This window comes from Oncorhynchus nerka, linkage group LG28 (genome assembly GCF_034236695.1).
Source record: "Oncorhynchus nerka isolate Pitt River linkage group LG28, Oner_Uvic_2.0, whole genome shotgun sequence".
NCBI classification, from domain to species: domain Eukaryota; kingdom Metazoa; phylum Chordata; class Actinopteri; order Salmoniformes; family Salmonidae; genus Oncorhynchus; species Oncorhynchus nerka.
In genome coordinates this window covers 25,365,449-25,387,135 of record NC_088423.1, presented here as the reverse complement: position 1 = coordinate 25,387,135, position 21,687 = coordinate 25,365,449, and the positions used below count along the sequence as shown (strand labels likewise).

Here is a 21,687-nt window from a genome sequence, read left to right as displayed (position 1 = left end):
ACGGCCTTTTTTCCCCCCTCACATTATTGTGTTAAGAGGGTTTGCTCCCAGCCATATTGAATTCATAGGAACCTCATCTTTAAAGCCATAAATATGACGCTTCAACTCAAAGGGTTTATTTCTCTTCACTGCTGTGTGTCATTCATTCAGCGCTGATGAATGTAGATGTTTTGCTTTGTTTAAGACAAATCATGTGATATGGTGTCGTACGCAGCTGTAATGCTGATACAAAGAGCCATTCTTTTGTATCATTGCTGGTGATGGTGACTTCTCTTTGGAGGAAGAAGCTGTCTCCTCTCTCTCATTGAATCTGAAACATTCTCTCATGGTGGCATTTCTTTGGGACAATTAACAACAATGCAACAATCCTTACTTTGGTAAGCATGTTAGAATAACCATACCATAAACACAACTTTCACTTTATTTCAATGTTAAAGGAAAACTCCACCCAAAGACCCATTTGACCCTATTTGTTTCATTAGTCCATTTTTGAATGTTTTTCATGTCAGCGATCAAGTTTTCAAGATATGTAACTTTCAAGATGTGTAACTTACAAAATACAAAAATGTTACACACTGCAACATGCATATCTTGAAAACTTGACTGCTGACATGCAAAACATTTTGGGACTATAAAAACAATGGACTAATGAAACAAATACAAAAACAGTGTTTTTTGGGTGGAATTTTCCTTTTAAGTATGAGGTAGTGCATGACTTGTTCTTTTTTGCATTGTAGAATAGGAAAGAATCAGAAAAGACAGAGTACATCACCTGGACAGAGAGCTGGGAGCTCCAAAAGGTAGCAGGGGAGGAGGTGATTGGACAGCTTCAGCAGCAGGTACAAGAACTGGAGACCTCATTGGCTGACAGAACAACCCAGTTGACCAGTCTACAGAGAGAGGTAAAGACGCAAAAAAGTACCATAGAAGACCTTACCCTCCAGAAGTCTAAGGCCGAGAATGAGGCTCAGCAGTACTGGGCAGAACTAGACATGGTTGTGAAGGGCAAAGCAGCCATTGAGCAAGAGTTAAGTAACGCACGACAGCTGGTCCAGCAGTCAGAAGCCAAACGGTCTACTCTTGAGGAGAGTCTTCGTATGCTGAAGATGAACATCGAGGAGAGCACCCTGGCCCGGAAGAAATTGGAGGACCACTTGAAGAGGAAGAACAGCGATGTTCAGGATCTTGAGGAGCACAATCGCACACTGCAGAGGATGCAACATTCCTCTTCCACCAACAGCATCCAGACGATCCATGCAGAGGTGGAGGCAGAAGTCCTGCAGCAGAAACAGGAGGAGCTGGCCATGGCGAGGAAAACAGCCGAGACCGAAATCAAGACGCTTAAGTCAGAGCTGAACACTGTGCTGGTGCATAAAAAGATAGCAGAGGAGAAAGCGCAACAATTCAAAGAGCTTTTGGACGATGCCAATACCAGGTTGAAGAAACTTCAGCTGGACATGGAATCGGATAGAAGCAGCATGAGACAAAAGTCAGAGGAGCTCAGACAGGAATCTTCAGAGCTGAGAAAATCAATCCATGTCTTTCAAGAGCAAATCAAATCTCTCCAGAGGGATAAGTCTTTATTGGAACAGAAAGCTATTTTCCACATGACAGAAGTTGAAGGCCTGAAAAAACAGTTAAAGCTCAACCAAGGAAAACTGCTCCAGAGGAACTCCAGGGAACAGGAGAGTAGTCACAAGATGCAATGTTTAGAGGAGGAGCTGGCCTCCAAACAGGCTGAGGCAGACCAGTTGATGTTCAAGATCAATGAACTGACGAGAATGAATGTGTCATTAGACAACGAGGTCATAAGTCTTAAGGTCAGTGTGGAGTCATTACAACGAGAAAAATCATTCTCTGAACAAATGGTAAAATCATTGAAAAGTGAGAGTGAGAACTGGAAACAACAGTTTCAAAAAACCAAGGAAGAATCCAACATAAAGACAAGATCTGAACAGGATGTACAACTCAAATCTAAAAACCTGGAAGCAGAACTTCAGAAAGGTGGAATGGTGGTTGTGCAACTGCAGAAAAAAGTAGATGAGCTTAAGAAGGTCAACATGGAGATGGAAGTCAACATGCAGAAGATGAGAGCTCAACTCGAGAAGATCACCATGGAAACTGAAATCAAAGACCAGCAAATCAACATATTAAAGTCTCAGGTGGATGGCACCAAATCTCAGGTGAAAGTCATTGAGGAGGAACTGCTGAAGAAATCTCAGATGTCCCACGAGCTTCAGATCAAACTGAGGGACTACAATGAGGAGGTGAAGAGAACAGCTGAACTCCAGCAGAAAAACAAAGCTATCAGCTTGAACCTCAACAACTACGAGAAGGAAATCATGAATCTGAAGTCTGAGCTTAGCTCTGTTGGCACTGAGAGGAATTTGGCCAATAAGACAGTCCAAGAGCAAAAGGGTGAAGTGAATGATCTGAACATCAAACTGAAGAAGGCAATGGGAGAGCTGCAGAATGAGTCAAATGAAGGCCAGAGGTATCTGGCTAAAGTAAAGGCATTGGAGGGGGAGCTTTTGCAATGCAAGCAGAGTATGAAAGGAATCACTGGAAGTTCTGAAATAATGATAGCAAATATGAAGCAGGAAATAATTGCCCTTCAAAGAGACAAGACAATGGCTGACCATAAACTGGTTACCTTGAAAGCAGAACTCGAGGAAATGAGGTCTGCCCTGAGAAGCACAAAAGATGAATTAATTAAAGTAACCCAGGAAGGAAAAACCAGCCAGTCTAAAGTCAAAGAGTTTGAGGCAGATCTTCAGAAGAGTAGATTGACAATAAAAGAAATCACTGCCAGCTCTGACAAATCCTCATCAAGTTTCAAACAGGAAATCATTGTCCTTCAGAGGGAGAGAAGTGCAGCCCAAGAGAAAACCATTTTGTTGGGGTCTGATCTCACCATGGTCAAGGGAAAGCTGGAACAAGCCCAAAAGGAGGTCAAACAAAAGCAAACGGAAAGTTCAGCCCTGCAGCAGAGGTCGCAGATGCTGGAAGACCAACTTGAGAACTGTAAGCGGATGCTGGAGGAAATGACATTGAATATGAAGCACGAAACTAGTGCCCTTCAAAAGGACAAGACAATGGCTCACCAAAAACTGGTTACCTTGGAAGCAGAACTTGAAGATATGAGTTCTGCCCTGAGAAGAACAAAAGATGAATTAATTCAAGTGACCCAGGAAGTGAAAATCAGCCAGTCTAAAGTTGAAGCGTTTGAGGCAGATCTTCAGAAGAGTAGGTTGATAATGAAAGACATCACTGCCAGCTCTGACAAATCCTCATCAACTTTCAAACAGGAAATCACTGTTCTTCAGAGGGAGAGAAGCACAGCCCAAGAGAAAATCCTTTCGTTGGAATTTGACCTCACCATGCTCAAGGCAAAGTTTGAACAATCCCAAGAGGAGGTCAAGCGAAAGCAAACGGAAAGTTCAGCCCTGCTGCTGAAGTCTCAGAAGCTGGAAGACCAACTTAAGAACTGCAAGAGGATGCTGGAGGAAATTACAGTGAATATGAAGCAGGAAACTAGTGCCCTTCAAAATGAAAAGACAATAGCTGAACAGAAAGTGGTTACCTTGGAAGCAGAACTTGAGGAGTTGAATTCTGCCCTGAGAAGAACAAACTATGAATTAATTAATGTGACCCAGGAAGGGAAAATCAGCCAGTCTAAAGTGAAAGAGTTTGAGGCAGATCTTCAGAAGAGTAGGTTGAAAATGAAAGAAATCATTGCCGACTCTGACAAATCCTCTTCAAGTTTCAAACAGGAAGTCACTGTCCTTCAGAGGGAGAGAAGCGCAGCCCAAGAGAAAACCCTTTCGTTGGTGTCTGATCTCACCATGCTCAAGGTAAAGCTGGAAGAAGCCCAACAGGAGAGTAAGCAAAAGCAAACGGAAAGTTCAGCCCTGCTGCTGAAGTCCCAGAAACTGGAAGACCAGCTTGAGAAGTGTCAGCAGATGCTGGAGGAAAATACAGTGAATATGAAGCTGGAAACTAGTGCCCTTCAAAAGGACAAGGCAATGGCTGACCAAAAACGGGTTACCTTGGAAGCAGGACTCGAGGAGAGGAATTCTGCCCTGAGAAGAATGAAAGATGAATTAATTAAAGTGACCCAGGAAGGGAAAATCAGCCTGTCTAAAGTCAAAAAGTTTGAGGGCGATCTTCAGAAGAGTATGCTGACAATAAAAGAAATCACCGCCAGCTCTGACAAATCCTCTTCAAGTTTCAAACAGGAAATCAATGTTCTTCAGAGGGAGAGAAGCGCAGCCCAAGAGAAAACCCTTTCATTGGCATCTGACCTCACCATGCTCAAGGGAAAGCTGGAAGAAGCCGAAAAGGAGGTCAAGCGAAAGCAAACGGAAAGTTCTGCCCTGCAGCTGAAGTCCCAGAAGCTGGAAGATCAACTTGAGAACTGTCAGCGGATGCTGGAGGAAAAGACAGTGAATGTGACGCAGGAAGCTAGTGCCCTTCAAAAGGACAAGACAATGGCTCACCAAAAACTGGTTACCTTGGAAGCAGAACTTGAGGAGGTGAATTCTGCCCTGAGAAAAACAAACTATGAATTAATGAAAGTGACCCAGGAAGGGAAAACCAGCCAGTCTAAAGTCAAAGAGTTTGAGGCAGATATTCAGAAGAGTAGGTTGAAAATGAAAGAAATCATTGCCAACTCTGACAAATCCTCATCAAGTTTTAAACAGGAAATCACTGTCCTTCAGAGGGAGAGAAGCGCAGCCCAAGAGAAAACCCTTTCGTTGGTGTCTGATCTCACCATGCTCCAGGGAAAGCTGGATCAAGCCCAAAAGGAGGTAAAGCGAAAGCAAACGGAAAGTTCAGCACTCCAGCTGAGGTCCCAGAAGCTAGAGGATGAACTTGAGAACTGTAAGCAGATGCTGGAGGAAAAGACAGTGAATATGAAGCAGGAAACTAGTGCCCTTCAAAAGGACAAGGCAATGGCTCACCAAAAACTGGTTACCTTGGAAGCAGAACTTGAGGAGAGCAATTCTGCCCTGAGAAGAACAAAAGATGAATTAATTAAAGTGACCCAGGAAGGGAAAATCAGCCTGTCTAAAATCAAAAGGTTTGAAGTAGACCTTCAGAAGAGTATGATGAAAATGAAAGAAATCACCGCCAGCTCTGACAAATCCTCATCAACTTTCAAACAGGAAATCACTGTCCTTCAGAGGGAGAGAAGCACAGCCCAAGAGAAAACCCTTTCATTTTCGTCTGACCTCACCTTGCTGAAAGGAAAGCTGGAAGAAGCCGAAGAGGAGGTCAAGCGAAAGCAAACGGAATGTTCAGCCCTGCTGCTGAAGTCCCAGAAGCTGGAAGACCAACTTGAGAACTGTCAGCGGATGCTGGAGGAAAAGACAGTGAATGTGAAGCATGAAACTAGTGCCCTTCAACAGGATAAGACACTGGCTCACCAAAAACTGGTTTCTTTGGGAGCAGAACTCAAGGAGATGAGTTCTGCCCTGAGAAGAACAAAAGATGAATTAATTAAAGTGACCCAGGAAGGGAAAATCAGCCAGTCTAAAGTCAAAGAGTTCGAGGCAGATCTTCAGAAGAGTAAGTTGAAAATGAAAGAAATCACTGCCAGCTCTGAAAAATCCTCATTAAGTTTCAAACAAGAAATCAATGTTCTTCAGAGGGAGAGAAGCGCAGCCCAAGAGAAAACCCTTTCATTGGCATCTGACCTCACCATGCTCAAGGGAAAGCTGGAAGAAGCTGAAGAGGAGGTAAAGCGAAAGCAAACGGAAAGTTCAGCACTCCAGCTGAGATCCCAGAAGCTGGAAGATCAACTTGAGAACTGTCAGCGGATGCTGGAGGAAAAGACAGTGAACGTGAAGCAGGAAACTAGTGCCCTTCAAAAGGACAAGACAATGGCTCACCAAAAACTTGTTTCTTTGGGAGCAGAACTCAAGGACATGAGTTCTGCCCTGAGAAGAACAAAAGATGAATTAATTAAAGTGACCCAGGAAGGGAAAATCAGCCAGTCTAAAGTCAAAGAGTTCGAGGCAGATCTTCAGAAGAGTAGGTTGAAAATGAAAGAAATCACTGCCAGCTCTGACAAATCCTCATCAACTTTCAAACAGGAAATCAATGTTCTTCAGAGGGAGAGAAGCGCAGCCCAAGAGAAAACCCTTTCATTGGCATCTGACCTCACCATGCTCAAAGGAAAGCTGGAAGAAGCCGAAGAGGAGGTAAAGCGAAAGCAAACGGAATGTTCAGCACTCCAGCTGAGATCCCAGAAGCTGGAAGATCAACTTGAGAACTGTCAGCGGATGCTGGAGGAAAAGACAGTGAATGTGAAGCAGGAAACTAGTGCCCTTCAACAGGACAAGACAATGGCTCACCAAAAACTGGTTTCTTTGGGAGCAGAACTCAAGGAGATGAGTTCTGCCCTGAGAAGAACAAAAGATGAATTAATTAAAGTGACACAGGAAGGGAAATTCAGCCAGTCTAAAGTCAAAGATTTTGAGGCAGATCTTCAGAAGAGTAGGTTGAAAATTAAAGAAATCACTGCCAGCTCTGACAAATCCTCATTAACTTTCAAACAGGAAATCATTGTTCTTCAGAGGGAGAGAAGCGCAGCCCAAGAGAAATACCTTTTGTTGGTGTCTGATCTCACCATGCTCAAGGGAAAGCTGGAAGAAGCCCAACAGGAGGTCAAGCAAAAGCAAACGGAAAGTTCAGCCCTGCTGCTGAAGTCCCAGAAACTGGAAGACCAACTTGAGAACTGTCAGCGGATGCTGGAGGAAAAGACAGTGAATATGAAGCTGGAAACTAGTGCCCTTCAACAGGACAAGACAATGGCTCACCAAAAACTGGTTTCTTTGGGAGCAGAACTCAAGGAGATGAGTTCTGCCCTGAGAAGAACAAAAGATGAATTAATTAAAGTGACCCAGGAAGGGAAAATCAGCCAGTCTAAAGTCAAAGATTTTGAGGCAGATCTTCAGAAGAGTAGGTTGAAAATTAAAGAAATCACTGCCAGCTCTGACAAATCCTCATTAACTTTCAAACAGGAAATCATTGTCCTTCAGAGGGAGAGAAGCGCAGCCCAAGAGAAAACCCTTTCGTTGGTGTCTGATCTCACCATGCTCAAGGGAAAGCTGGAAGAAGCCCAACAGGAGAGCAAGCAAAAGCAAACGGAAAGTTCAGCCCTGCTGCTGAAGTCCCAGAAACTGGAAGACCAACTTGAGAAGTGTCAGCAGATGCTGGAGGAAAATACAGTGAATATGAAGCTGGAAACTAGTGCCCTTCAACAGGACAAGACAATGGCTCACCAAAAACTGGTTTCTTTGGGAGCAGAACTCAAGGAGATGAGTTCTGCCCTGAAAAGAACAAAAGATGAATTAATTAAAGTGACCCAGGAAGGGAAAATCAGCCAGTCTAAAGTCAAAGATTTTGAGGCAGATCTTCAGAAGAGTAGGTTGAAAATTAAAGAAATCACTGCCAGCTCTGACAAATCCTCATTAACTTTCAAACAGGAAATCATTGTCCTTCAGAGGGAGAGAAGCGCAGCCCAAGAGAAAACCCTTTCGTTGGTGTCTGATCTCACCATGCTCAAGGGAAAGCTGGAAGAAGCCCAACAGGAGAGCAAGCAAAAGCAAATGGAAAGTTCAGCCCTGCTGCTGAAGTCCCAGAAACTGGAAGACCAACTTGAGAACTGTCAGCGGATGCTGGAGGAAAAGACAGTGAATATGAAGCTGGAAACTAGTGCCCTTCAACAGGACAAGACACTGGCTCACCAAAAACTGGTTTCTTTGGGAGCAGAACTCAAGGAGATGAGTTCTGCCCTGAAAAGAACAAAAGATGAATTAATTAAAGTGACCCAAGAAGGGAAAATCAGCCAGTCTAAAGTCAAAGAGTTTGAGGCAGATCTTCAGAAGAGTAGGTTGAAAATTAAAGAAATCACTGCCAGCTCTGACAAATCCTCATCAAGTTTCAAACAGGAAATCACTGTCCTTCAGAGGGAGAGAAGCGCAGCCCAAGAGAAAACCCTTTTGTTGGTGTCTGATCTCACCATGCTCAAGGGAAAGCTGGATCAAGCCCAAAAGGAGGTCAAGCAAAAGCAAACGGAAAGTTTAGCACTGCAGCTGAGGTCGCAGATGCTGGAAGACCAACTTGAGAACTGTAAGCGGATGCTGGAGGATAATACTCTGAATGTAAAGCAGGAAACTAGTGCCCTTCAAAAGCACCAGACAGTAGCTGACCAAAAACTGGTTACCTTGGAAGCAGAACTTGAAGATAGGAATTCTGCCCTGAGAAGAACAAAAGATGAATTAATTAAAGTGACCCATGAAGGGAAAATCAGCCAGTCTAAAGTCAAAGAGTTTGAGGCAGATCTTCAGAAGAGTAGGTTGAAAATTAAAGAAATCACTGCCAGCTCTGACAAATCCTCATCAAGTTTCAAACAGGAAATCAATGTTCTTCAGAGGGAGAGATGTATAGCCCAAGAGAAAATCCTTTCATTGGCATCTGACCTCACCATGCTCAAGGGAAAGCTGAAAGAAGCCGAAGAGGAGGTAAAGCGAAAGCAAACAGAAAGTTCTGCCCTGCATCTGAAGTCCCAGAAGCTGGAAGACCAACTTGAGAACTGTCAGCGGATGCTGGAGGAAAAGACAGTGAATATAAAGCAGGAAACTAGTGCCCTTCAAAAGGACAAGATAATTTCCCACCAAAAATTGGTTACTTTGGAAGCAGAACTCGTGGAGATGAGTTCTGCCCTGAGAAGAACAAAAGATGAATTAATTAAAGTGACCCAGGAAGGGAAAATCAGCCAGTCTAAAGTCAAAGACTTTGAGGCCGATCTTCAGAAGAGTAGATTGAAAATGAAAGAAATCACTGCCAGCTCTGACAAATCCTCATCAACTGTCAAACAGGAAATCACTGTCCTTCAGAGGGAGAGAAGCGCAGCCCAAGAGAAAACCCTTTCATTGGCATCTGATCTCACCATTCTCAAGGGAAAGCTGGATCAAGCCCAAAAGGAAGTCAAGCGAAAGCAAACAGAAAGTTCAGCGCTGCAGCTGAAGTCCCAGAAGCTGGAAGACGAACTTGAGAACTGTCAGCAGATGCTGGAGGAAATGACAGTGAATATGAAGCAGGAAACTAGTGCCCTTCAACAGGACAAGACAATGGCTGACCAAAAACTTGTTACCTTGGAAGCAGAACTCGAAGAGACTAATTCTGCCCTGAGAAGAACAAAAGATGAATTAATTAAAGTGACCCAGGAAGGGAAATTCAGCCTGTCTAAAGTCAAAGAGTTCGAGGCAGATATTCAGAAGAGTAGGTTGAAAATAAAAGAAATCACCGCCAGCTCTGACAAATCTTCATCAAGTTTCAAACAGGAAATCAATGTCCTTCAGAGGGAGAGAAGTGTAGCCAAAGAGAAAACCCTTTCGTTGGCATCTGACCTCACCATTCTCAAGGGAAAGCTGGAAGAAGCCCAAAAGGAGGTCAAGCGAAAACAAACAGAAAGTTCAGCCCTGCTGCTGAAGTCCCAGAAGCTGGAAGACCAACTTGTGAACTGTAAGGGGATGCTGGAGGACTTAAAAAGCAAACTTGAACTGCAAAAACAGGGATATGAGAGACAGCTGCAGTTAGTACAGGTGGAAACGAGTCAAATGCATGCATTACAGGAGTCTCATATCAAACTGGAATTGGAGAAGAAACCCAGAGAACATTCACACAATACAGAATTAGCAGAGAATAACACCAAGTTTTTCCAGCAAGAAATTACACAGTTGAAAACATTAAATGAGAGCACTTTAAAGTTAAAGCAGGATGATCTACAACAAATAAATGAGCTACGTATTCAAATGGATCAATTGAAAAATGAGAGAACTACTATTAGCCATGACCTGATGAAAGCAAAATCTCAAATTGCTCAATTAGACAGAGAGAAAATGCAACATAATTCTAGCATTACTCAGCTGGAAAACATTCATAAGGAAAACTCAAAAGAGGTCACAAAGCTCAAACGCATGTTGACAGACAGTGAGCAGAAACTAAGAGTAAAGGAAAAGGAAGCAAGATCTCTCAATGAGCAGGTTGTTTCCTATGCTAAGGAAGTCAGAGGTCTTCAAGAAAAAGTCTTGAAGCTGGAGGTCACGATTAAGACTGAACATAGGACTGTAAAGGAAGTGGAGACTACAAGTCAAACCAAAACATTCAATGAGAGCACTTTGAAATTAAAGCAGGAAGCTCAACAAGAATTAGACAAGGTTCGTATTAAAATGGAGCAAGTGCAAAATGAGAGAACCACTATTAGCCATGACCTGCTGAAAGCAAAATCTCAAATTGCTCAATTAGACAGAGAGAAAATGCAACTTAACTCTAGCATTACTCAGCTGCAAAACATTCATAAGGAAAATTCAAAAGAGGTCACAAAGCTCAAACAAATGTTGACAGACAGTGAGCAGAAACTAGGAATAAAGGAAAAGGAAGCAAGATCCCTCAACGAGCAAGTTGTTTCCTATGCTAAGGAGGTCAGAGGTCTTCAGGAAAAGGTCTTGAAGCTGGAGGTCACGATTAAGACTGAACGTAGGACTCTAAAGGAAGTGGAGACTACAAGTCATACCAATCATAAGTGTGACAAAGGCAATGAGGTTACCAAACTGAAGACTGAGCTTTTGTTAACACAGAAAATGGTGTCATCATATGAAGAGGCAAACCGCAATCTGGAGGAGGAGCTTATCAAAATAAAAGTGTCCTCAGAGGTATATATCCATGACTATAATATATATATTTTTTTACATTCATCAAAAACGTGCATAGTATTTGTAGAAAATAAACAAGACATAATTGAAATGCATATTTGTTGACAAATTAATAATAATAATGATATTTCATTTGTTGAGCTCATTTCCTTCACTCAATAAGCAAGGATAAATGATCTCAAGGTATTTTCTATATATAATGATTATTCACATCTTATGCCAACAGATAGCAACAGCGGAGAAAGACAAAGTACTGGAAAAACTGCAAAGAGTGAAGAGAGGCCAAATGGAAATAGTCAGCAATCAAAGCAGTTTACAGAATCAAACAATTTCGAAAACAAATGATTCTACTGTGCAGACTACAACAGTCCAGCAAAAACAGTCTCAGAATTTGATTGCTAAGAACCAAAGTCAAAAAACGGAAGTGATGGCAATAACAAAAAAGTTAGTGTCTCTGGATGGTCAGGCAGGGAAAAGTCCAAGTGTTATAAGCACCACTAACACAAGCTCATATAATGTCAAAGACATGTCATCCAAAGGATCTCATTTAGCCTCTATGTCTAAAGACAGTAGTTTGAAGCAGAGTGAGAGAACAACCCTTCCTTTTTCCCCAAAGCTCCAAGGACACAGAGGCAGTATCAGTATCAGGAAGTTGATCAAAACCAAGTTTTTGGATAGAGAAATCTTGCAGAAATTAGAAACTGGCCTTGTCACATTAGAAGAAGTCCAAGCATCACTCGTTCAGTTCATCAGCAAACCCACTGTTATTGCCGGAATCTACTTGGAGTCAAGCAAGAAAAAGATATCCTTCTTGGAGGCTGCAGAGAAAGGCCTTTTAGCTAAGACATATGCCATTGAGTATATGGAGGCACAGGCTGCAACTGGCTGTCTTATAGATCCTTTAACTGGACAAACCCTCTCGGTTCAAGCTGCTCTGGAGAAAGGCATTGTTGGGTTAGATCTGAAAGACAAACTGATGGATGCTGAAAAAGCAGCCATTGGTTATGTCCATGGCAGTAAAACATTGTCTGTATTTCAGGCCATGGAGGAAAGGATTGTTGACAGGCTCAAAGGAAAGAAGATCATTGAGGCCCAGATAGCCACTGGAGGATTAGTTCACCCAGTGATTGGTGTTAGGGTGCCCCTTAACATGGCTGTTGATCAGGGTCTCTTGAACAAAGCTACCTTACAGAGTCTGTACGACCCAGTCAGCAACCCCAAAGGCTTCCACAAACCTGATTCAGGACAGAAGGCCTACTACTGTGAACTACTGAAAACTTGTTTGTATGACACAGATGGTGGTGTCTATCTCCTGCCTTTTGGTGAGAAGGATCTCTCCAGTTTCTCCTTCTACAGTTGTCACAGAGTATCAGTCATCAACAGTGCTTCTGGTATGGAAATGTCCACATACCAAGCCTTTAAGGGCAACCACATCGATAAGTTGACCTACCTGTTTCTGTCTCAGCAGGACAGTGAATGGCAGGAAAAGTCCACTGTCGATGTCAACGAAAGCCCTTTACACGTCATCACAGATCTCAAAAGTGGACGGCAGCTTTGCATCGAAACTGCCTTAGATCTGAAGTTCCTTGAAATGACAGAACTGGTAAGTTATCGGAGTGGGCTCATCAGCGTCTACGAGCTGGCAGACCTTATCCTTTCAAGAATGGTAGTTGTTCCGGACGCTAACAGCCCGTTGGCTGGTCTGTGGGATGTCACTCAAAAGAGAAGGGTGACCATTCTCCAGGGACATCAGCAGAGCCTTATCGATAGACTCACTGCACTGAGGCTGCTGGAGGCCCAGGCATGCACCGGGGGCATCTGTGACCCTGCTTCTGGGGAGAAAGCCACAGTCACCGAAGCTCTGCGTAGAGGTCTCCTAGATGAGACGTTTGCCCGCCAGCTCCAACAGTGTGAGCAAGCCTACTATGGCATCATCCATCCCCAGACAGCAAAGACCTTGAGTGTGGCTCAGGCCATTCAGGAGAACCTGTTCCCCAAAGACGTGGGCCTTCGATGCCTGGAATTCCAGCTCCTGACTGGAGGACTGATCAACCCAGAGACTCATGATAGAATCTCACTGGATGAGGCTGTTCAGAATTTCCTGGTTGACAAAGCCACTGCCTCATTCCTGAAAGATGAGAAGTCTTCCCCAAAAAACCTCACCTGCCCAAAGACGAAGAGGAAAATCTCATTCATGGAGGCCCTGGAAAAGGGTGTTTATGACGGCCACACTGGGCTCAGGCTACTGGAGACAACAAAGGTCCTTAGTGTTGGGGCTAAGTCGTCTTTCCAATATGTATGGACCTATCGTCACATTTGAGTGACCAGTATTTGGTTCTCCATGGCTTGTAAATAGGGAAAACAGAATATTTGATTGACACAACAAAGGCTGACTCAATCATGTTCTTGGACTGAAATGTTCTACACTTAAAATAATAAATAATTCATTACGTGTGAATTTGATTTGACTTGGAATTAAATGAATGTTAATTAAATTATGAATATGGAGTTCATTAAATCAGGGATGAATTATGCTTTTAGCATGATGTGTAAAGTCAATGATGAACAATTACAGTTTTTTTTATCGCCAACTGTCATAACATGTAAACATCATGATCCACATGGCAATAAAGTTCATAAATCAAACACTGATTTGTATGTTGCAAGCTTAAACTGTTCATTGTCCAAATAGAGGTCAGAAATATGGCTGGGGGTTTCTACTTAGAGGTTTATCTGTTGTTGAATGTCTGCATAACCCCATTTCCTGATTTAAAACCTCTGATCCTAACCGCCTTTTTGAAATTCTGTCCTCAAATCCTAGAGATCTGTTGATGAGGAGAAGAAAGAACATGGTGATAAAGTTAGCAAGCTGTTAGGTTGGATGTCAAGTGTGAAACCTGGCCAGAGCAAAGATGGTAAAGCCAGCACAGAGGCCTCTAGAAAGCCCCAGGTAAATACTGTGTGCAAACATGCATTTACTGGCACTTTACGCTTTCATTTCCTGTGTATTTGTTGTTTGCATATTGTCATTGTATACAGTATATCATTACGCCCACAATTATGTGTGTATAACCTGTCATGCAAAAATAGCATTTTATATACTGATGGTCGTGCTCAATTTCAAGAATATGCAATGAAATCAAAAAGTCGCACAACCTTTCACTGTTACTGTATGTGCATCGTTCTAATAAAGACAATGCTTTTGATACTCTCTAATTATTTCTTTACCCAATTACAAATATGTGATATAAGTTTGGGTCAATCCCTTACATCTGAATATGAGCATAAAATGATTTCCCCCAAGTTTGAATCATTAGCCCATGGTCTCTGTCGTCCTTGTGACTCCTCAGGGCTTTTGTAATTATACCCATAACTCACGATATAAACAAAGATGACACAGTTACATAAGCATTCTAGTATTTCAATATAAGTTGATTATAAATACTCCTTGAACATGTTATTCTCTTTAATATGCTGAACATTTTGCACCATTAACACTTTTTATATGGATTCAAATGGAAAGCCATTTTTCTGCATACAATTATTAAATGGGCTTTACATTGAAAAGCATTACATTGTGGATGCACAGTTTCTCTTAGAAAATGATCTTTTGATCAGGGTGAGTTTTTCATGAACATTTGACCAGTGAGGAAAATGTCTGTGCCCCAGTCTGACTCGCTTTGACCTGGATAGGTTCACGTAGTCAGGAAAAACTCTAGGCACTAGTTATTTTAAGTGATTACTATATGATAAGAAAAGAAAAACAAACCAAATAAATATTTCTGTGCAAATCAAATGAATGAAAATCAGGAACTGGATATCTGAGTTTAAAATATAGCACAAACCCAAACCTGACTTTTTGTGAAAAGTGTATATTATTGTGACAAATACTCTGCTACAAAGTGACATATCGAGTGATCAGAATAAACAGTAAGATGTATATACATGTATAAGGTATACCCATTGTTATTTCAGGTTTCAATGGAAGAAATGGTAACAAAGAAGGAGAAAATTGCAGAAGCACTGAGGACTACACAGCTGATGCTAACTAAACACAGTGACAAGTGAGTTGAATTATCATAACATATATCAGTAAGGTTTTTAAGGCGGACTTTTGTTCATGTCTCTCTGCACCTTAAATTATATTTTGTATGCCTTAAATGATTTAATGATATGATTATGATAAGAGAACTAAAATGCCTCTGATGTCCTGAGTTGCAGAATGACTGAGGATGAGAAGCAGGAAGCCAAGGAGCAGCTGAAATCCCTCCACCAGGCCTACAGTGATCTCTCCCAGCAGTGTTCTGATCAGACGCCATCTACCGAGCAGGTTAGATACTGGACTTAATCTCTGAACCACTGGATGGGAGTTTACACTGTGGTGTGAGAAATTATGTACAAGTGCCACCTACTGTTCAACTGCATGACTAACCCTTTTTCCCATAATGGACTCTGGCATGGTGTGATAGGTTTTCTCTTGTGCCACATTTATTGTCATCTTAAAAACACTATGTTGACATGTAAGGGAAAGTAGGTTTCTCAAGAGAAGGGAAAGTAGGTTTTTCTTCAAAACCCAGTGAAACTGAGTATGCTGTAAACATGCTTCTATTTCTAGGAGCATGAGTGTTTCATGTCACCCAGCCTCATTCTGACTTTTCACAGACATCATTGAAACTAAGCTTTGGTGATCTCCTTTTCATTCTCCTTTTCATTCTTACAGGTGGTCACCAACAACCAAATATAACAGCCTTGTTGTGTTGTGTCTAACTTGCTCTCTTGTGTTGCAAGATACTGAATATTCTGTCCCCAGATGCATGCCAGCCTTTAGTGTGTCTACTTCTTCTTGCTGTTGAATCACGCTGACACAGCCTTGCACTTTTGCATATGAACTGTTAACATTCACATGCTTGTCTGAGGGGTGAGTAAATGTTTCACCTTGCTTTAGAAGACAGTATAAATTATGAAAATTTGTCAATAATAAATCAACTATATGATTTGTATCATAACATTTTGGATTTTACAGTTTGTTTTTGAATATGTCTGCTCATGCTTAATGTATTTTCCCACAGGCGTTTCAGACCATTGAGGGGGTACTCGAAGTTGGAAGTGTAGAGGTCTACTCTGTGTTTAGCTCTGTTCAGAGCGGCCTGATCGACCATTACACTGGGCTCTGTCTCCTGGAGGCTCAGCTCATCACCTCTGGCCTCGTTCTGCCTCAGTTAAGGATGTGTCTGGAGCTGGACGATGCTTTCCATCACAACCTCATTGACGAGCCCACCTGGAAGCAGCTCAGAGAGCTCAACGAAGCCAACCAGTGTATCCTGAGCCCACTGTTCTCCTCAGAACCTCTCCCTGTGATAGCAGCGGTTAGAGAGGGGGCCATCTCTGAGCGCCTGGCCATGAAGGTTATAGAGATCCAGCTGGCTACAGGTGGGTTAAGGGTGTCCTACACAAGTGATGTACTGACCCTGGAGAGGGCCTTTCAGTTTGGCCTGATCCCTGACCATCTGTACGTCAAGCTCTTGGAGAGACAGGACACATGGAAGGACCTGATCAACCCCAGCACGGCAGAGAAGGTCTCGCTCACCCAGCTGGTGCAGAGGAGCGTGGCTGATGTGGAGAGTGGACTGCGACTGCTGCCGGTGAAGAAAAGCCACAATGGAAACATGGAGTTGACATCTGGGAGGGAGATTAGTGTACTTAGTGCGGTTCATGAGGGCTTGATTGACAGACAGACCACGATGAGGCTGCTGGGGGCTCAGTTGTTTGCAGGTGGTATCGTCAATCCCAAAACAGGCCGTAAACTCACCGTAGAGGAAGCCCTGTCAGAAGGCTTGATCGATCAAGGCACTGCCACTGGGATACTGAGCCAGCAGGCCCAAAATGGAGGCATAGTGAACCCTCAGAATGGCAAAAGGCTATCGGTGGATGAGGCTGTTCAGTGTGATTTGATGAGCTCTAGCAGTGCACTCTTGGTGCTGGAGAAACAGAAGGGGTTCATGGGACTTTTATGGCCTCACTCTGGTGAAATCTTGACCGTGTCTACCTCTCTGCAGCATGAAATCATCACCAATCAGCTGGCATTCAAACTGCTCAGCAATAGACAGAAGATAGCTGCCCTTTACATAGCAGAAGACTCAGAGGTAGTGGATATTAACTCTGCTACTCAAAATGGTTTAATTGACACACATACAGCAGAGGTGTTGAAAACCATTGAAATACCAGATGTTTTTCCTGATGTTGATGACCTTAATGATAGATTTTCTAGCTGGCTGATGTTGAGGGAGCTTCAGATTGGAGGATCCCATCGCCCTACATATGATATTGAGAATGATGATGAGAACATAAATGCCCCATCTCCCATCGAGGCAAAACAGTTATTTATCTCATACCTCATGTTGAATAGTTACATGGATCCAAAATCCGGACAAAGGCTTTTAATATTCGATGGACAGTTGACTAAAATGGCTGAACTTTTAGTTAACATTTCAGTAGAGACATCTGAAAACCAGCTACAAAACACTGCACTTGGTAAGGCCGCTTTTGTGGATATTTCTTTGAAAGAAGACATTTCTGAAGTTTCAGAGATCTCGTTTGAAAGCAATACTGAGGATTTTGGATATTTGCACATTAACGAGGAAACAGATGGCGCAATGAAAGACCATCATGCATCCAGTTTCTTCAGGGAGGATAAGTCAAATTATAATCAATCTGACAATAAAGCCTTTTCTGATAATGTGTTTACGGTGCTAGCCCAAGATGGAACAGAGGAGTCTGCTTCAGCTATTGGCTGTGGAAACAATACCACACAGACGGATTCTGAAATAAGCATCTATCAAAATAACACAATACGTATAAATCCCATTGAAATTGATGTAGAAACCTCAGATAATCAACCAAAAGAGACTTTCAATGGAATTTCAGCCACACAAACCTCTCCCAAATCGTGCTCGGTAAATGTCACAGACAAGAGCTTGCTCTCAGGTGCACAGGTTGGAAAAAGGATGCTAGCACAAGATTTCACAGAAGAGTTATCTGGCTCTGATAAGAATACCAGACAGCATGATTCTGATACAAGTGTTTTGTCTGATGGAATTGATCAAAATAATGCAAGCCCATCATCCGTTGAAATTGGTTTAGAAACCTCAGATATAGCTTTATATAATCAACCAAAAGGAGAATCAGCCTCACAAGCCATGTCGGAAAGCCCATCCCCTACTAAATCATGCTTAGTGATTGGCAAAGACATGAGCTTGCTAGCTCAACATGTCGCAGAGGAAGCATCTGTAGCTGTTCATTCTGAAATGAATGCTGGACAATATGATTCTAAAGCCAATGTTTTGTCTAATAGCATTTATCAAAAGAACAGACAGGGCACAAGCCCATTGTCTTTTGAAATTGATGTAGAAACTTCAGAAATGGCTTCAGATCATCAACCAAAAGAGGCTGTCAACGCAGTTTCAGCAACACAAACTATATTGGAGACCTCAGCTCCTCCTAGATTGTGCTTAGTGAATGACACAGACATGAGCCTGTCATCAGGTGCCAAGGATTCCCAAAGGACAGTGGCACAAGGCCTCACAGTGGAAGCATCTGTCGAGGTTAGTTCTACCAGTACAAGCCTAGCACTAATTGAAATGAATTTAGAAACAGATAATCAACCAAAAGTGACAGCCAATGGAGGATCACCCACACAAACCATTTTGGCAAGCTCAACTCCTAGATCCGGCTCAGTTGATTCTGAAGCAAGTGTTTTTAAGAAGAAGAAAAAGAAGAAGAAGAGAACAAACAACACTAGTCTAGTACCCTTTGACATTGATGTAGAAACCTCACATGTAGCTGCAGATACACCAACAGAGACTTTCAATGGAGGTTCAGCCACACAAACCATTTTGAAAAGCAGAACTCCTAGATCATGCTCTGTAAATGACACAGATATTAGCTTGCCCTCATGTGTACAGGACTGCAAAAGGGCGCTAGTACAAGGTTTTACAGATAAATCATCTAGCTCTGAAAATTATACCAGACAACCTGATTCTGAAAGAAGTGTTTTGTGTGATAGCATCTATCTAAAGAACACTAATAACACAAGCCCAGAACCATTGGAGTTTGATTTAAAAACCTCCTCTTCAGATAATCAACCAAAAGAGACTTTCAAGGAAGGTTCAGCCACCCAAGTCATTTTGGAAAGGTCAACCCACCAAAGATTGTGCTCGGTGAATGACACAGACACAAGTTTCCCCTCAGCTGCGCAGAATTCCAAATGCGTGACAGCAGAAAAGGAATATTCTAGCTCTGAAAATAATGTAGAACATTCCATAAGGGAGATAGTACACAGTTTCACAGACGAATCATCCATATCTATTGACTCTAAAAAAAATACCAGGCAGCACACATCTGAAATTTGTGTTTTGCCTGACAGAATCGATCAAGAAAACACAATGCGCACAAGCCCAACATCAATTCAAATTGATTCAGAAACAGATGTTGCTTCAGATAATCAACCTAAAGGGACTTTCAATGGAGGTTCAGCCACACAACACATATTGAAAAGCTCTACTTTGTGCTCAGTGAAAGACACAGACCTGAACCTGCCATCGAGTGCACAAGATTCCCCACAACGTCCCACAAATACACCTGGCTGTGAGACAGACAAGAACACAAAATCTGAATCATCTCTATTGTCCACTTTATTGGCAGACACCCTTGACACATCCACAGAGTTTCCATGCACTGAGGAAGAAGCATGGGACAATGAAGATGAGAGAGGCTTTGCGATCCACCTTCTCAGAGCCCAACTAGAGGAGGGTGGTATTTTGGACATCATCTCTGGGAAGCGCTATGACCTTGATGCAGCTCTTGATAAGGGCCTTGTGAATGAGGAGACTGTGTTAGAAGTGCTGGCATTGCAGCTCCACAAGGGAGAGGTTTTAGGTGATGAGAGAAGCACAGTGGCAACCCTGAAAGAAGCTGTGTCTAGAGGCTCCATATCCTCCCAGATAGCCCTGCAGATCATGGAACAGCAGAGCCTGTTGGGTGGTGTATATGACTCCAAGTCTGGATGCACTATTCGTGTAAATGAAGCGCTGGATTCAGGGATGATTGATGATGATTTGGCTGAAAAGATCCTTCACTCAGACCCTGTACACAACGCAATTATCGACCCTGATAGAAACTGCATGCACAGCATTTCTTATTCCCATAGTGTGGGCCTCATAGACAACAATGAGGCAGAGAATATATGTCAACATCAAACAGACAAAAAGGTGGCGGTTTTGGTTCTTGATGCCCCTGATGAGGATGTCAATGGGGAAGAAGGTAAAGAGAATAGGAATAGACATGCAGGGGAAGATGTGGATGCGGAAGGAAACAGAGAACAGAACTGCGATTCCCAGAAGTCCTTACTACCTTCGTTCACCATTAGTCATGGGCCTGTATGTAGACAGATCCTATCACCTATCCTGTCAGATCAGGTAACAGGGGAACCTGTCATCCATCAACCTGACACATCATCTTTATTAAGGGAAGATGGTTCCTCACAGGCCCCTAACAGTCCGCTGTCAGTCATGGTCCCTGGGTCTAGAAATTCCATCCACAATGACATGTTGTCAAACAGATCAAACTCTCTCAGTTTGAGCGATAGTGGAGATAGCGGAGCTCCTCAGGCCCAGGCTAAAGAGGTGAGACAGACAGAGAAAGATGGTAACAGTTCTCTGAGGAGAGGCACGGATCTGTCCTGTGAGGCAATCGGCTTCACTCCGGGTGATGGGCAGCTGGGAGCAGGATACCGTGAGATAATGGGGAACCAGACTGTCAGTCCTGTTCAGAGTGACTCGGGCGTGTCCTGCTCATCACATAGTGATCTGTTGTCTGATGAAAGGAAAATGGAGAATGTGTTGAACGCAATTCAGCCGCCAGCTAGCCAGCTAGTCAAGGAGTCAGATCAGAGAATAGATAGCTCATCACTGAGAGATTTGTCTAGCGATGTTACAAGCACAGTGTCCGCAGTCGTGGGTGTCAATGTGGATAAAATGGTAATAAACAGTGATGGACTTTCCTCGTTTAGCACTGTGTCACCTCAGCAACTGCTAGTGAAGTCAGATGGGGATATTGGTGGAGATATCAAGCCTACATCCTCTCAGAACGGGTACAGTCAGAGTAAGCCAACAGATCAAAAAAAGACTCCAGTGCAGTTGACTAACTCCTCTGATTTAGCTATTGTATCCAGTGTACTGATCATAGAAACACACTGTGACAATAATGACAGCTATGATGTCGGTGATCAAGAGCAGTTAGAAACTGCTCCCACTAAAGTGATATCTAGCAGAATTACCCCTGATCTGACACTGACTGATAAACATCTGTCAAATTCAAATGCTAATGTTAACGCTAAAGCTAATGACAGGGTTGAATCAAGCAGGGGTGATGACAGCACACCATCCTCAGGGAGACAAGAAGATTCATCTGATGGTAGTGTCTCACAGATTACTGATCAAGCCGATTCACCCACTGTGTCCAAGTCATCACAGACAGGACAGACAGGTACTGGCAAATGTAACTCAGTTGTGTCTGAGAAGTTTCCCGATACAAGTTCGTCATCAGCATCAGAAATGTTCCCAGGGTATCCATTAAAGGCAACAGAGCCAGGTATGAGATCAGTTGTTAAACAAGATGAATGTGGTGCAGTTGAGAATCATCCCCAGCCGATGGCTGCTATTGTTCAACCAGACTCTTCCTCCAATACCTCCTCAACATCAGAAATGACCTCACAGCATCTGGTAAAGGGTAAAGAGCCTGGCCTGGGGTCAGATCTTACACAGGATGCAAATAGGCTAAGTCTATGCGTTGCTGATGAGAATCATACCCATCTGATGACTGTTGATGTTCAACCAGACTTCATGACACCTGATAGTGTCCCACCACCTGCGTCGGCCATCTATAGTGCTCAAAGGTCCGGTTTAGG

At 42.9% G+C, this 21,687-nt stretch overlaps 2 protein-coding genes across 2 annotated transcripts in view; both read left to right on the top strand.

The window, feature by feature from the left end:
* Positions 1-21,687, top strand: part of LOC115113849 (dystonin-like) — a 142,292-nt gene that overhangs the window by 42,091 nt on the left and 78,514 nt on the right. Inside the window, 3 exon segments of the mRNA XM_065012721.1 lie at positions 13,546-13,674; positions 14,700-14,788; positions 14,946-15,054. Coding sequence (XP_064868793.1) covers positions 13,546-13,674; positions 14,700-14,788; positions 14,946-15,054 — 327 coding nt within the window.
* LOC135565553 (centrosome-associated protein CEP250-like) lies at positions 661-13,376 on the top strand. The gene is made up of 2 exons (XM_065012722.1): positions 661-10,724; positions 10,951-13,376. The coding sequence occupies exons 1-2, from the start codon at positions 993-995 to the stop codon at positions 13,042-13,044; spliced, it is 11,826 nt and encodes a 3,941-aa protein (XP_064868794.1). The 5' UTR covers positions 661-992; the 3' UTR covers positions 13,045-13,376.